Below are 15402 nucleotides of genomic sequence, written 5' to 3' on the forward strand. Positions count from 1 at the left end.
ACTGTCCTTGGGCTTTCTCAAGGCTAGTACTTTGCTACTTGAGCCATAGCACTACTTCTGGCCTTTTCTGTGTATGTGGTACTGAGGAGTCGAAGAACCCAGGGCTTCATGCATGTAGGCTAGCACTCTACCATTAGGCCGCACTCCCGGCCTTTTTGGATTTTTACTGTTGTTGAATTTGACTCTTATTCAGGATTATAGCATCAGAGACACAGTAGTTCATAAATAAAGGTTACTTCTCTCTCTGTGAGATGCTGCAACATCTTTAAGATAAGAAACTTTTAAGAATAGTGATGATAAATACAGCTTCTTTGTTAACTGTTTGTTATGTTCATTTCTGACAAGAATTCAAATTACTCATGCCTACTCCAGGAACTAAATTCTCCCACATAAAAATCTGTCACATTCTTGTGTGCTCTCTAGGAAAAGGAACTCATGATGGATGGCCATTACCCTCCTAAACAGTTAAGTTCTAAGCACAGGATCCTGAAAATTTCCCATCCGGGATACAAGAGCTATCTATGACTATGTCTCTGACTTAGGTGCTGACTTAGCAATATTCTACAATGCTACCATCTGGTCCAGCTGCTGCTTCTGGAGGGATGTCTTACTGTGACGTCCTAATCAGTGACTGCTATGGGGAGGAGGTACTAAGATGTCCTTCATTATTCTTGCTACTCAAGGTAGTTAGCTACATGTACACTGTTAAGAAGGGGCCTAACTATGTTTTGCAGTCATCGGTGTGTCAGGCAGTTCTTGCTGTCACTTCGGTGCTTACAATTTACACTTGGTTGCTAAGCACCACAGCTAGTTGGAGTTTGGCTACTGCCTTTTGACAGAACTGCCTTCAACACACAGGGGCTTGGTTTTAGTTGTAAAAGCTATACATGGGAAGAACCTCTGTTTACGAGTCTTTCTGTTGCAGCTATACATTGTAGGCAACACATATAGCAAGGCTAAGATGCTACAGACTAATTAGGATATCACCTCTTCTATAAGATTAACAGGCCAGGAACTTGATTTTGTTCATTCAGTATGGCTCTACTGTGATTTCAATTAGAGGACTGAATGAAAGGAGAACTCCATAACAAAAATATGAGTCAGTTTTGCGACCTTTAATCAACTTTTAATTTTTGCAGGACTGAGCATCGAGCCCAGAGCTTTGTACATGCTAAGCAAGTGCTGTACCACTGAATTACACCCACAGCTTGATACATTTCAGATACCAGGTTTGAATTTGAGGATTTGTAAAGGGTAACTGGACTCGGCTAAATGTACAGAGTGACAATAGTGGTGGTCCATACCTGTGATCCCAGAATCTGGGAGGCTTAGGCCAGAGGATGGAGAATTTGAGACCAGTCTTACATACACAGTGAAACCCACCTCAGAAACAACAACAACAACAAAAACAGGACAATGGGAGGCAGAAATAAGGAGGCTTTAGGAATAGAATTCTTGAGAAGCTATCTGAACTCTTGGGAAACAGGACAGAACCTTGCAGTTTTGAGTAGCTAAGAATGTAAATTGTTTCAGTGTGTGCTCATGATATAATCTCAGGCATAAGACACCGAGATCTGCCCCGGAGTACAGAGCACAGAAAAATGATCAAATACAACCACACTAGCTTCAAGATGTAATTTCCTCTGGTGTATTTCCTTCCATAAGTTTAGCTCTTTGGATCTGGGTGTCTCAACTCTTAGGAGGTCTGATATGGTTATCTTTCACCTTTCTTCTTCTTCTGCCTTTTTTTTTTTTTTTTTGGGCCAGTCCTGGGGCTGGTACTCAGGGCCTGAGCACTGTCCTTGGGTTTTCTGGGTGTCATGTTCCAAAGGATTTGAAGAGCCACAGGAAAAAAATTGAACTCACTTTTACCTGGTACCCAAGTGGTTAAAGAAATATTTCTCTATGGTGCCTAACTAGTGACAACAGAAAAATCTTGTCTCTGAGCTTTTCAGAACACTTACTTGCTCAAACACATCTCAACTGGCAGTAAGAGGGAATAGTCTCGTCCATTTATAATCTTCCTTTCCTTTTCTTTTTTTGAGATAACGTCTAAGGAGTGTTGCCCAGACTGTTTTCCCCAATACTACACCCAGTCCTGGGACTTGAACTCAGGGCCTGAGTGCTATTCTTAGGCTTTCTTGAGGTCAGAGCTCCACCACTTGAGCCACAGCACCACTTTCCAGCTTTTTCTACATATGTGGTACCAAGGACTCGAAGCCAGGTCTTCGTGTATGCTGGCCAAGCACTCTACCACTAGGCTGAAGGTCAAACTCCCCTTCCCTCTTTAAAAAAAAAAAAAAACTTTGACCTCAGGGCCTTGTGCTTGCTAGGCAGATGCTGGACTGCTTGAGCCATGTGCCCTAGCCCTCAAACCTGTCTTACTAAAAGTAACAAACAATTGTTTCTGAAGTACTGGAAAGTGAACTCAGGGCTTGGTGCATGCTAGACAGGTTTTCTACTTGTGGGGAGCAGGGGGTGGGGAGAGGGACCTGTCATGAACTCTGAGTTCCCTGAGCTCTTCAGCTCAAGGCTAGCACTCTACCATGTGAGCCACAGAGCTACTTCCCGTTTTCTGGTGGTTAACTGGAGGTAAGTCTCTCAGACTTCCACGCCTGGGTTGGCTTTGAGCTGCAGTCCTCAGATCTTAGCCATATAGCTAGGATTATACGTGTGAGCCACCAGCACCTGGCTATCCAGCTCTTCGTTTCTGTATACTTTTGTTGGTTGTGGTACTGGGATTTAATCTCAGGGACTTTATGCTTGTTAGGCAAGTGCTCTACCATTTAAGTTTTAGGACAGGGTGGTGCCCTTACCTTTGCCCTGGCTGGTGTGCTGGTGCCTTCCAAGTAGCTGGGCCTATCTATCTAGCATGCAAATCTATCTAGCCACTTCTTATCTCAAATTTTCTAGTACTTACAATCAGTGTCATCAACAACCCCCAAATCATCTACACTCTTCTATCAAGATCTGACTAACTACATAGACTTGGGAAAATATTTTCTCTTTTTCCTCTAACAAGAGAATGGAAAAAGCAAAAGTAAAAGCTCAAGGCTAGGTTGGTAAAGTCCTTTAAGGCTGTGACTTCCTGCAGCCCTCAGTACTCGCTCCATCTGCAAATGTCTACGCTAGCACAGAAAAGCTATTTTAAGTGCTGGTGCTATTGTGATTAGGGCAGATCAGCTGGAAAGGATGATATTTTTAGCTCTCAGCTAGACACAGGGTGTTGAATCAGAAGGCCTGAAACCAGCAAACACTTCTGTTAATAGATCCCTTAAGACTAGAAGGAAATGTTAGGCCCAGGGCATTCTAGACCTCAGAGAGGAGCCAAAGGAAGAGGCATGAAGAATTGGTTGTAGTAACAGGGCTTATAAGTTTGGCAGTGATTTAGTGTGGAGAAATCACTGTCATGGTCCCATGTACTTGATGCTATAGAGCAAAGTGCCAATAGAAAACAGGTGTATTCAGAACACCTAAGGCAGGTGGCATTGGTATGGGGCCATGGCAGAGTTAATCCAAACCACATCTGCTCTGAGGACATCAGAGGATAGAGCCTCACTGGGAGAAAGGCCAGACATCTCCTCTTTGGCAAGATCGCATACACCAAGGCTCAATAAGGGTTCAAAACTCTAATCTGAAATACATGTGTTTTCTTTTATTATTTTGGCAGGCTGGACTGAAGTCCTTAGTCACCCAAACTTTGTGTGTGTGTGTGTGTGTGTGTGTGTGTGTGTGTGTGTGTGTGTGTGTGTGTGTGTGTGTGTGTGTGTGTGTGTGTGTGTGTGTGTATGTGTGAATGTTTGAGACAGAGTCTTGGTATGTAACCCAGGCTGTTCTGGAAATTGCCCTCACGTTCACAATTCTCTCGCCTCAGTAGTTTTCTTTTATATTTGACCTCTGAAACAAAACCAACTTCATAATTACTTTGGTCTTTGGTGCACACACACACACACACACACACACACACACACACACACACACACGCCCACTGATGGCTCTTGCCTGTAAAGCTAGCTACTCAGGAGGCTGAGATCTGAGGTTTGAGGTTCAAAGTCAGTCCAGGCAGGAAAGTCCATGAGACTCTTACCTCTAAACCACCAGGAAGCTGGAAGTGGCACTATGGTTCAAGGTCGTAGAGTGCTAGCCTTGAGCAAAAAGCACTTAGGAGCAGTGCCCTGCACTGAGTTCAAACACCAAGACTGACCCCCACCCCCACCCCCACCCCCACCAGCAACCACTCCCCCACCCTACCCCCACTAGCCCCACCCCCACCACCAACAAGAACCACCACCACCACCCACCACCAATAACACTACCACCACAAAAAGGTTTGAAGATAAAGCTAGGCTTTAATCAACCATAATGCAATCTTTAATTATAAACAGAATTCTATTATACAGGGTCAGAAAAATAACCTCCTTCCTTTTAATACCAAAGGCTAATGCAAAAGATGAAGTGGGTGGGGCTGCTGGTGGCAAATACCTGTAATCCTTGCCACACGGGAGGCTGAGATCTGAGGATAATGGTTCAAAGCCAGTGTGGACAGACAAAGCTGAGAAACCCTTATTTTCAATTAACCAGTGAAAAACCAGTGGAACTGGAGATATGGTTTAAGTGACAGAGTGCCAATCTCGAATTGAAAACCTAGTAAGAATGTGAGGCCTGGAATTCAAGCCTCAAAATTAACACACAAAAAAAGATGAAATGATCTTTTGGTCTTGTTTTTTCTTTTTCTGCAGTACTGGGGATTGAACTCAGAGCTCTGTGCTTTCTAGGCAGGCAGTCTACCACTTGAGCACATGTTCAACTCTTTTCTACCTTCGTAAATTTTTTAAATAGGTCATGATTTATGCCTGGGCTATGGTCCTCCTATTTGTGCTTCCCTGTGTCACTGGGGATATAAAAGGCATTGGTTGAGATGGAGTTCTGCAAATTTCTTTTTGCCTAGGTTGGCCTCAAACCTTATCATCTAATCTGTGTCTCCCAAGTTGCTGGTATTATGTGCTTGAGCTACCATGCCCTGCTGAATTGATCCTATGGTCCTCCTCTCCTCTCCTCTGCTTCTTCCTTCTTCCCCCTCCCCTCTCCCTTCTCCTTCTTCACCAATCCTGGGGCTTGCACTCAGAGCCTGAGCACTGTTCTTGGGGTTTCTCAAGGCTAGAGCTCTACCACTTAAGCCACAGCACCACTTGCAGCTTTTTCTATGTATGTAGTAGTACTGAGGAATTGAATCTGCATGCTAGGCAAGCATTCTACTGCTAGACCAAACTCCCAATCCTTACGTTTCTTAAAATTTTTGCTGGAGTTTGAACTTAGAGCCTTGTGCTTCATATGCAGTAAGCACAAACTGAGTCATACTTCTAGCATTGAAATGCTTTTTTTTTTTTGTCAGCTATAGAGCTTGAACTCTGGGCCTGGGCTCTTCAGCTCAACGCTACTGCTCTACAACGTGGAACCATAGCAATGTGGCTAATTGAGTCTCATGGACTTTTGTGCCCAGGCTGGCTTTGAACTCCAATTCTCAGATCTTAGCCTACTGAGTAGCTAGGATTACAGCCTTGAGTCACTGGCTCCTGGCAATCTTTTTAATTTTTTTTTTCTAGTCCTGGGGCTTGAACTCAGGGCTCAGGTACTATCCTTGACCTTTCTCAAGGCTAGCACTTTATCATTTAAGCCACAGTACCAGTTCCAGCTTTTTCTGTGTATGTGATACTGAGGAATTGAACCCAGGGTCTGCATGGTAGGCAAACACTCTACTACTAGTCCATACTCCTGGTTGAATCTTTTTTAATTCTTAAAAGGGTACATAACCTCAAGTGCCACTATAATTATTTGTACTTAAGACAGTTAAGTAACATGACTAACTCATACACCATCAACTACTGAAGAACCAGGTAGATGGATCCACTCTAGTTTATGCTTAAACCTTGTTAGCATGATGTAGTACCTTATATCAAAATATTCCAAGGTTTTTGGGTTTTCTGTTTTTGCCAGTCCTGGAGTTTGAACTCAGGGCCTAGACACTGCCCTTTCTCAAGGCTTTCTCAAGGCTTTCTCAAGGCTAGCATTCTACCACTTGAGCCACAGCACCACTTCCAGCTTTTTCTGTGTATGTGGCACCAAGGAATCGAACCCAGGGCTTTGTGCATGCACTCTATCTACAGGCCATGCTCCAGGTTTTTAGATTATTATTATTATTATTATTAAAGTATCACTGTGGAGCTGAGTGTGGCTTTGAATTCTTGATTTTTCTACTTGAGGGTTGAGTGTGTTTGCTGTGAGTATTGGCATTACAAGCATGACCACTATGAATGCCAATATCAAGTTTTTTTTTTATGGGGGGAGGGGTTTCCTGTCCCTGGGCTCTTCAGCTCAAGGCTACTGCCCTACCCCTTGAGCTACAGCCCCACTTCCCGTGAGATGTGAGATAAAGAGTCTCTTCTTCTTTACTGCTGGCTTTGAACTGCAATCCTCAGATCTTAGCCTCCAGAGCAGCTAGAATTATTTATAGGCATGAGCCACCTTGCCCTGTTCCCAATATCTCAAGTTTGTAATTATTTTGTGATGGTCCTCAGGCTTGAATTCAGAGCCTGGGAGCTCTCTTCAGCTTTTTTGCTCAAGTCTGGCATTCTATCACTTGAGCCACAGTTTCATTTCTGGCATTTTGGTGGTTAGCTGGAGATGGGAGTCTCACAGACTTTCCTGCCTGGAATAGCTCTGAACTGCAATCCTCAGATTTCACTCTTCTGAGTACCAGATTACATGTATGAACCACCAGCACCCAGATCTCTCAAGTTTTGTTTTTTTTTTTTGTCAGTCCTGGGCCTGAGCACTGTCCTTGGATTTTTTTCAAGGCTAGAAGAGTTCTACCACTTGAGCCTCAGCACCACTTCCGGCTTTTTCTAAGTATGTGGTACCAAGGAATCGAACCCAGGTCTTCGTGCATGCTAGGCAAGCACTCTACCACTAGGCCAAACTCCCGGCCCCGATCTCTCAAGTTTTTAAAGAGAGGTTTGCAAGTATATGTAACATACCCACCAAGAACATGGTAGATCTGGAAAGAAAAGGCAAGTAAAAGAAAGGTGATTTGACTTACTAAGATGAAAATTAAACCTAAAAGTCACTACTCACCAGCATTTAAATGGCATTCCTTAATCTGAAACTGGAGTTCATTTTCATTAGGGATATCCTTCCATGTTGCAAGGAAGACCTGGCGTTCTGGGTGAGGAAGCCGAGAAGAAAGCGCTTACCTAGTCTGTGATTTCTGATGTTTGTCACCATTTCTCCTCTGGCATGCAGCTCTTATAATACACATACTCTAGCCAATTAATCCATCATCATTAGCACTTATGCATAGTGAAGAGTTTACATTCAAAGGTTTGGTTCCCTGATTTTCCTAATTTGGGTAAACTCTGGCAAGTCTTATGATCGGTCTTTCTATGTTTTAATTTCTTTACATATAATCACATCTGTCCTGACTACCTAAAAAAGCCACTGATAAAATCAAATAAGTATCATATATATATGTATTTTTGGTGTGTCATGGGGCTTGAACTCTGGGCCTGGGCACTGTCCCTGAGCTTTTCAGCTCAAGGCTATGGCCCTATCCTTGAGTCAAGCCCCATTTCCCATTTTCTAGAGATTAATTGGAGATCAGAGTCTCAGGTCCTTTTGTGCCTCAGCTGGCTTTGAATCTTGATCCTCAGATCTCAGCCTCCTGAGGAGCTAGGATCATAGGCGTGAGCCACCATGCCCGGCAGTACCATAAAATTTTATATGTACCAATATAGCATTCGTTTTATTGGACAGAGGTTTCATAAGTAAAAAAAGAGAGAAATGTCAATAGCCTTTGGGGGGGTATTAAAAATATAAATTCTTAAATTCTTTTCTTCAGCAGCCTAAACTCCACATTAAGCAGTCTAAATTCGACACAGTGAATATATGGATAGATGTATATATGTATATCTATATATGTGCTTTCATTAAATCGTTATAAAAATTTTTACTTGGCACACTGAAGAAGCTAAGTTTGTACCAGGTGTAACTCATGTAGTAGAGGACCAGACTAGCAAGTTCCAGGCCCTATAATCCAAGCTCCTAAAAAAAAGAAAGCTAAGCATCTCACTCATGATCACACAGCTAATAAGTGGCACAGCAGATTCAATCTACATCTATCTGTCTCCATACTTCTTGGTCTAAATCCTGGGATGATTCAATTATTCAGATATAGGCTTGGAGATGTAGATACCAATGACAGAAAAAGAAACAGTGACTCTGACATCTTTAAGTTTTTAAATCTCTAAATAACTCTGTACATGTGGGGCCATGTTCTGCCTAATGTTCAGAGGAAGGGCAAAGGTATAATTAGCCAAAGGACTAGAAGACACACTTACCCATTTTACCATCTTCTACAAAGAGCACATTGAGTGGGATGAGGCAGCTGAAGTAGAAGACATCAATATTGTTTTTAACAGCCACCTGCCAGGAAAGCAATAGGGAAAATGAGTACATCAATGTGGAGGCCAGAAAGGTGTGTGTCTAGAAATCTACCTTCTCACTGCAGTCAGTGTACGTCTCTCCAAATTAAAGACACACTAGTCTTTATGCTGCAAAACACATATTCCACGGTCAGAATTATAACCACCTGCAGTTCACCTCTCTCTAGGAGAGCTCTCTTCGTGGTACTTCTATATACAGATCAATCTATTTAGTTTTTTTTTGTTGTTTCTGCATTTTTTTTTTTTTTTTTTTTTTTTTTTTGCCAGTACTGGTGCTTATACTCAGGACCTGAGCACTGTCCTTGGGTTTTCTCAGGGCTAGTGCTCTACCACTTGAGCAACAGCACTACTTCCGGCTTTTTCTATGTATGTGGTATCAAAGAATCGAACCTGGGTCTTCATGCATGCTAGGCAAGCACTTTTCTTTCATACAAACCACAGACTGCTGGGCGCTGGTGGCTCATGCCTGTAATCCTAGCTACTCGGCAAGCTGAGATCTGAGGATCTCGATTCAAAGTCAGCCCAGGCATGAAAGCCAGTGAGACTCTAATCTCTAATTAATCACCAGAAAACCCTGAGTTTAAGCCCTACAACTAACCAAAAAACCAAAACAAACAAAAACCCACAGACTTTATTTCATCTGTCTGTCTGTCTGTCTATAAAACAGGTGGTGTTAAAGAAAGTTGTTTCCCAGGCTCTATTTGTAGGAAAAAGCTTATTGGATCAAGTACTGGTAAATCTGACAATTGTTAGAAGGAAAAGATGTTAAACAAGCCAAGAAGTGAGTTTTCTCACAATATAGACTTGTGATTTATGGTGATTTCTTCAATTCTGAACATGTAGCTTTTAGAAAAAGTAGAGGCATGGCTCAACTGGTACAAGGCTATCTGCAAGTGAAAAAGCAAAACAAGAATTCAAGACCCCCAAGGTTCAAGCCTGGTATCAGCATGCACACACACATGATACAGTATCACAAGTGTGTTAATAGACCCAATTAGAAAATAATAATTTAAAAACCTTCAACCCTACACTAGGTACACTTTTATTTGGGGTGACACCAATTGGTGAAGAAATTCTGAAACAGGCACATTTTGCTGCCACAGATTATAGGACCCATATAAAAAAGGAGACAGTGTAGGGGAATTGCTCTAAAATACTACCTCCCACAGGCTCTAACATTACTGACTTTCCTGCCTATATGCTCTTGGTACTTCAGGAAAAAACATTTCTCTGGGCAAATTTTGGGATCAGTAACCATGTCTGTGACCTAAAAACATAACTGAAAAAAAAAGTGTTCACCTAGTCAAACTATTCTCCCTCACTTTTTTTTTTTTTTTTTTTTTTTGCCAGTCCTGGGCTTGAGCTCAGGGCCTGAGCACTGTCCTTGGACTTTCTCAAGGCCAGAGCTCTACCACTTGAGCCTCAGCACCACTTCCTTCTATATGTGGTACCGAGGAATTGAATCCGGGTCTTCATGCATGCTAGGCAAGCACTTTAACACCAGTAGGCCAAACTCCCAGCCCCACTCTCCCTCACTTTTCTATGGCAATTGTCTATACTTCAATGGCACATCTATTTCTTCATCAAAATGTTGGCTCTGAAATCTAAATATCTTCTTTATGACATGCTTATCATCCTTTTATATACTCATTACCAATCTTCTTCCTTCTCCTTCAATAACTGACTGGTATGTCTCCTGATATCTGTCTTTACAATCTCTCCCAGAAGAACCCCTCCAATGACCTCCTTGTCATTTGTGCTTTTAATCTTTCAATGATTTCCCAAGAGTTTCTTTCCAAGTTCCTTTCTTCCTTCCTCCCTCTCTTTCCTTTTCTGAGATTAATAAACACTAGTTTATTCAAACAGCTTTCATATCACAGATTATAAGAGATGCTTTTACACAGTCCAAATAATTAGCCCCAGATCAGCTCTGACATCCAACTATATGAAAGTACTAAACCTAGACATTTCTGATATACATCACATAGCTTGACACTCAAAACATATAGATGGCTGGGTGAGGTGGCTCATGCCTATAATCCTAGCTACTCAAGAGGCTGAGAAGTCAGCCAGGGCACTAAAGAATGTGAAACTCTTATCTCCAATTAATCACTGGAAAAGGAGAAGTGGGGCTGTGGCTTCAGGAGTAGAGCTGGAGAGCTCAGGGACAGCGCCCAGGCCCAGAGTTCAAGCCCCATGACCGCCCCCCCAAACAAAAATAAAAACAAAGAAACACTGAGATGGCAGAATTCTCACAAAGACTGAGCCTGGTCAAGTAAGGGAGAGTAAGAAAGAGGGAATTCAGATATTCACTAAGATTCAGAGAAGACCACTTCCAAAGATGTATGCCAACTGTGGGTTTCTGGGAAAGAGGTATTTTACTCATTCATCTGGCACTTAGCAGGAGAAAAGGAGAACTTTTATTTCAATTGGGGTAACAAGAAGATTTTGAAAAAGTGCTAGGCTTAGTAGAGCACATTTCAAAGTGAGAACCTGAGAGAGGTTTCATGTGAAATGTGTGTGACTATCGCTACTCTCACCTTTGACTAAAAAACAATTATAAGCCAAGCATCAGTGGCTCGTGCCTGCAAGCCAGCCCATGAGATTTTTTTTTTTTTGCCAGTCCTGGGCTTGCGCTCAGGGCCTGAGCACTGTTCTTGGGGTTTTTTCCTCAAGACTAGACCCCTACCACTTGAGCCACAGCACCACTTCTGGCTTTCTCTATGTATGTGGTACCCAGGAATCGAATCTTGATCTTGGGGCTTACTAGGCAAGCACTCTACAACTAGGCCAAACTCCCAGCCTGTCCAAGAGACTCATCTTCAATTAACTTCAAGTGGTAGAGTACCAGTCTTGAGCAAAAAAAAAGCTCAGGGATAGCACCTAGGCACTGACTTCAAATCCCAGGACTGGCACACACACACAAAAATCAATTATAACTTGCAATGTGCCATCAATTCAAGTATTTATTAGTGCTTATTGTGCTGTTTAGATAAAGAAAATCTAAATCTTGCTATCATATCTTGTTAAAATACCATCTTTTAGGCCGGAATGCATAAGTCAGTTGGGGAAATGTGTAATCTTTTCATAAATTTCAAAAATCTGTATGCCTCGCTGGGAGCATGGCCTCATGGTAGAGTATTTGCCTAGCATGCAAGAAGCTCTTGGTTCAACTCCTCAATATCATATATACAGAAAAAGTAAAACCTGTATGCTTGCTGGGTACTGGTGGTTATGCTTATAATCCTAGCTATTCAGGAGACTGAGATCTGAGAATTGTGGTTCAAAGTCAGCATATGGAGCAGATAAATACAGACACTCCTTTCCTCAATTAACCAGCCAAAAACTGTAAGGGGGACTGTTGGGAGCCAGAGTGGAATCAAACTGTACCTTGACTTGCATCAGATGATGGCTATATTGTCTTATTGCTTTCTGGTCCTATTCTATGTAAATGACCTGAGAATTAACATATGAATGTAACACCTGGAGGTTCCCTGGGAGAGGAGGAGGGAAGAAAGGGGAGTGGAAAATAAACGCGGCAGTCTCGGCAGTCTTTGCCTGGACTGCGGACATCCCGGACCCGGTGTGTCTGTCTCTCTTCTTTTTCTTCCTAGTCCTTGTCCCCTATTTCAGGAACCCCAATCTGCGAACCCTGGTTTGCTGCCGGTTGGCCCCGGCAGGGGACATGTGGCTCAAGTGGAAGAATGCCACTATCCCTCTGTAACTTCCCCTCTTCAACACCTCGCTTCCCCGTATATTCTCAACAAAGCAACTCCAGTGATCCTAAAATGTAGGCCAGCTCATAAATACTTCTGCTCAAACCTCCAGTGACTTCCCATTTCACTCATAAACCATGCTACTTCCCTGCCAGTTCCCCTGCAGCCACTGGAGAACACTGCTGTTTCCTGGAAAAACCAGTCATGTTCCAGAGCACTGGGCTTTGGATTTGCTGGTTCTTCAGTCTGGAATGCTAGAAATCAGCATGGTGCATTTCCAACCTCCTTCAGGTCTTTCCTTTGATGAAATTGTATATTAGGTACGTCTTCCACAACCCAAGTGTTTACAGAATCACATCATTCACCTCCAACCTCTCCAATACTTTGTCCTCTCTACTGTCCTATCCCGTGTACAATTTTTTTTTTTTAACTTGCTTGCTGGCTTACGGCTTGATCTAATACTACATTTCCCACCTCTAGGAGAATATATCACAAAGGAGGATGTTTTCTGTGTCTTCTGTTTACCAGAGGAGTCTCTGTTTCTAGAATAGTGTCTGGTACAAAGTGCTGTAATGTCAAATGAAAAAATTAAGAGAAACAAAATCCCACCATGTATCTCATAAACAATATTTCCAGTTTTACTTTTGTGTATGTATTATGAGCACACACTATATAAAATACATCTTTCATTGTATACTGCAATTTAAAAAACATAAAAGCTGTAATATTCATACTTCAAACTCAAAGAAAGGAGGAAATGGGTTCAGTGAGCAAAGAAACAGAACTCACACCTCGGTTTCCGCTTTGAAGCTGCCCAAAGCAGATCACAGATGGTACCAAGAAGTGGGTTACCTAAGCCTCTGTTCTTCTGGCAAGTCACGTGTGACATGTGGCCATAACAATATTAACTTGCTTCTCAGGGACACCAACAGGAAGAGCAAACAGAAATGATTATCATAAGGCACTCTGTAACTCTGAAATGCTTAATAACAATAATGTTATTTAAAAGTTACTTTCAGCGACTGCTGGGGAAAGAGCAGCCTGTCAGCTCCAGCCTGTACCTAGCAATTAGTTTCTTTCCATAGTATAGGAAGTCTGCGCAGTAACTGCAGCCTCTTTGTGGAGGCACAGCTGGAGACAGCAGGCGCTAGTGTGTTCCAAAAGCACTATAAAAAGGGCTGAGATGAACTCAGTGTGAACTCTGGCAAATCAGGCCTCTGACCATACCTTTCAACACAGGTAATGAAAGGTGGTGCTGCCCACCCCCCCCCCCATGTCCAGTGGCATGGAGCTCACCTTTGAGACATGCTCATCTACTCTTCCATGACGCCACTTCTGACCTTTCAAGCCTCTGAGTGTTTTTTTCTTTTATTCTCTTCCCTATTTAGCTTTTGGAAAGATTATTTACAGGCTGGTCCAAGTTAGGACCAGGCAGTGACGCCAGCCATCCCCAGTTCTCGGAGGAATGATGATTCAGATGTGTTTTTTAAGCACCACACAATCTAGTCAACAGACCTTAGGAGAATGACTCTGAGTGACAAGCTTTTAATGGCATAGACTCCAACTGTGTGATATATGTCATCGGAGACCAACCACAAGCGCCAGCTAGAGGAGTTAGATCAACCTGTAGCTCCACTGCTAGTCAAAGCCCAAAATGGCTTCTACCCTAACAGCCTTCCATTTCAAACCTTAATGACCAATGAATTATCTGGGAATTCTCAGAGATATTTAACAAAACAGAAAGGTCTATCTATAATATTTAACAACACCTGAAATACAGTTAAAATACAGCATAAACAGGCATAAAACCCTCCACAGAAAATGTCAATTTAGGGCTGGGAGTGTGGCCTAGTGGTAGAGTGCTTGTCTAGTACGCACGAAGCCCTGGGTTCAATTCCTCAGTATCACATGCACAGAAAAAGCCAGAAGTGGTGCTGTGGCTCAAGTGGAAGAGTGCTAGCCTTGAGAAAGCTCAAGGACAGTGCTCAGGCCCTGAGTTCAAGCCCCAGGACTGGCAAAAGATACAGAAAAGAAAATGCCAATTTACTTTTCTTCTGATGCAAATTAAATTTTTATCTGTATGGCAGCTTTAGTTCAATTTGAAGGCTAAGATTCAAATACCTCTCCATATTCCTTTTTAGACCATCCAAAGATGAGAGGGGATCACATGAATGCTAAGCAGCTCTAAAACAGTATCAACCTACTGTGCATCCTAGATGGAAGACATACTTATTTCATTCTCAGGGGACATTGGATCATTATATTTACTTTTTTTTTTTTTTTTTTTGCCAGTCCTGGGCTTGAGCTCATGGCCTGAGCACTGTCCTTGGACTTTCTCAAAGCCAGCACTCTACCACTTGAGCCTCAGCACCACTTCTGGCTTTTTGCTATGTATGTGGGGTACTGAGGAATCGAACCCAGGTCTTCATGCATGCTAGGCAAGCACTCTACCACTAGGCCAAACTCCCGGCCCCTCTTAAGAGTGTGTGAAAGCCAGGTATCCATGGCTCATTCCTGGAAATCCTAGTACTTAGTACGCTCAGATCCAGAGGATGGAAACTCAAAGCTAGCCTGGGCAGAAACATCTGTGAGATTTCATCCCCAAAACAACTAGCAAAATGCTGGACTGAAGGCATGATTCAAATGGCAGAGTGCCAGATAAGCAACCAGGTGAGAGCTGCAGAGTTCAAACCTCAGTACTGGGAGAAAAAGTGTCAACGGTGGAAGCCTTTACAAGTAAATGGTGAATTCAAAGTGTGCCATGGCCAGTTTGTGGGTGGAGTAAGCAGATGAGACCAATGGTCATATATAGTCTGTTAGACCAGAATATAAGAGTACGAGGATAACAAGTTAGTGGTCAAGAAAGAGTGAAGCACTTTTACAACTCTAACAGAGCATTCCCATGTCAAGGAAGGCTGTCAGGTGCCTCACAAGACACTGTATGGCCAAGAAAAAATTCCAATATACATTACTTCTGTTCTTACTCAGGTAGCTGCTTGCTGCTTTTTGGAAGGGGGACGTGGGCCTGGATGCTGTCCCTGAGCTCTTCAGCTCAAGGCTACAACCCTACCCTTCAGCCACAGCCACACTTCTCTTTCTCTCTTTTTTTTTCCCTTCTAGTGATTAATTGGAGATAAAGAGTCTCACATTCTTTAGTAACTGGGCTGGCTTGAATCTTGCTTGGATCG

At 42.7% G+C, this 15402-nt stretch overlaps 1 protein-coding gene across 5 annotated transcripts in view; it reads right to left on the reverse strand.

Moving 5' to 3' along the window:
• Window positions 1-15402, reverse strand: part of Ap2b1 (adaptor related protein complex 2 subunit beta 1) — a 94387-nt gene that overhangs the window by 4844 nt on the left and 74141 nt on the right. For all 5 annotated transcript variants that reach the window (XM_090351236.1, XM_090351237.1, XM_090351234.1 and 2 more), the window contains 2 exons: window positions 8394-8478; window positions 7132-7218 (listed from right to left, as the gene is read on the reverse strand). In XM_090351236.1, the coding sequence (XP_090207362.1) occupies window positions 7132-7218; window positions 8394-8478 (172 nt within the window). The remainder of the gene's footprint in view (window positions 1-7131; window positions 7219-8393; window positions 8479-15402) is intronic.

Source organism: Megascapheus bottae, chromosome 17, assembly GCF_031878675.1.
Source record: "Megascapheus bottae isolate mThoBot1 chromosome 17, mThoBot2.hap1, whole genome shotgun sequence".
Classification (NCBI taxonomy): Eukaryota; Metazoa; Chordata; class Mammalia; order Rodentia; family Geomyidae; genus Megascapheus; species Megascapheus bottae.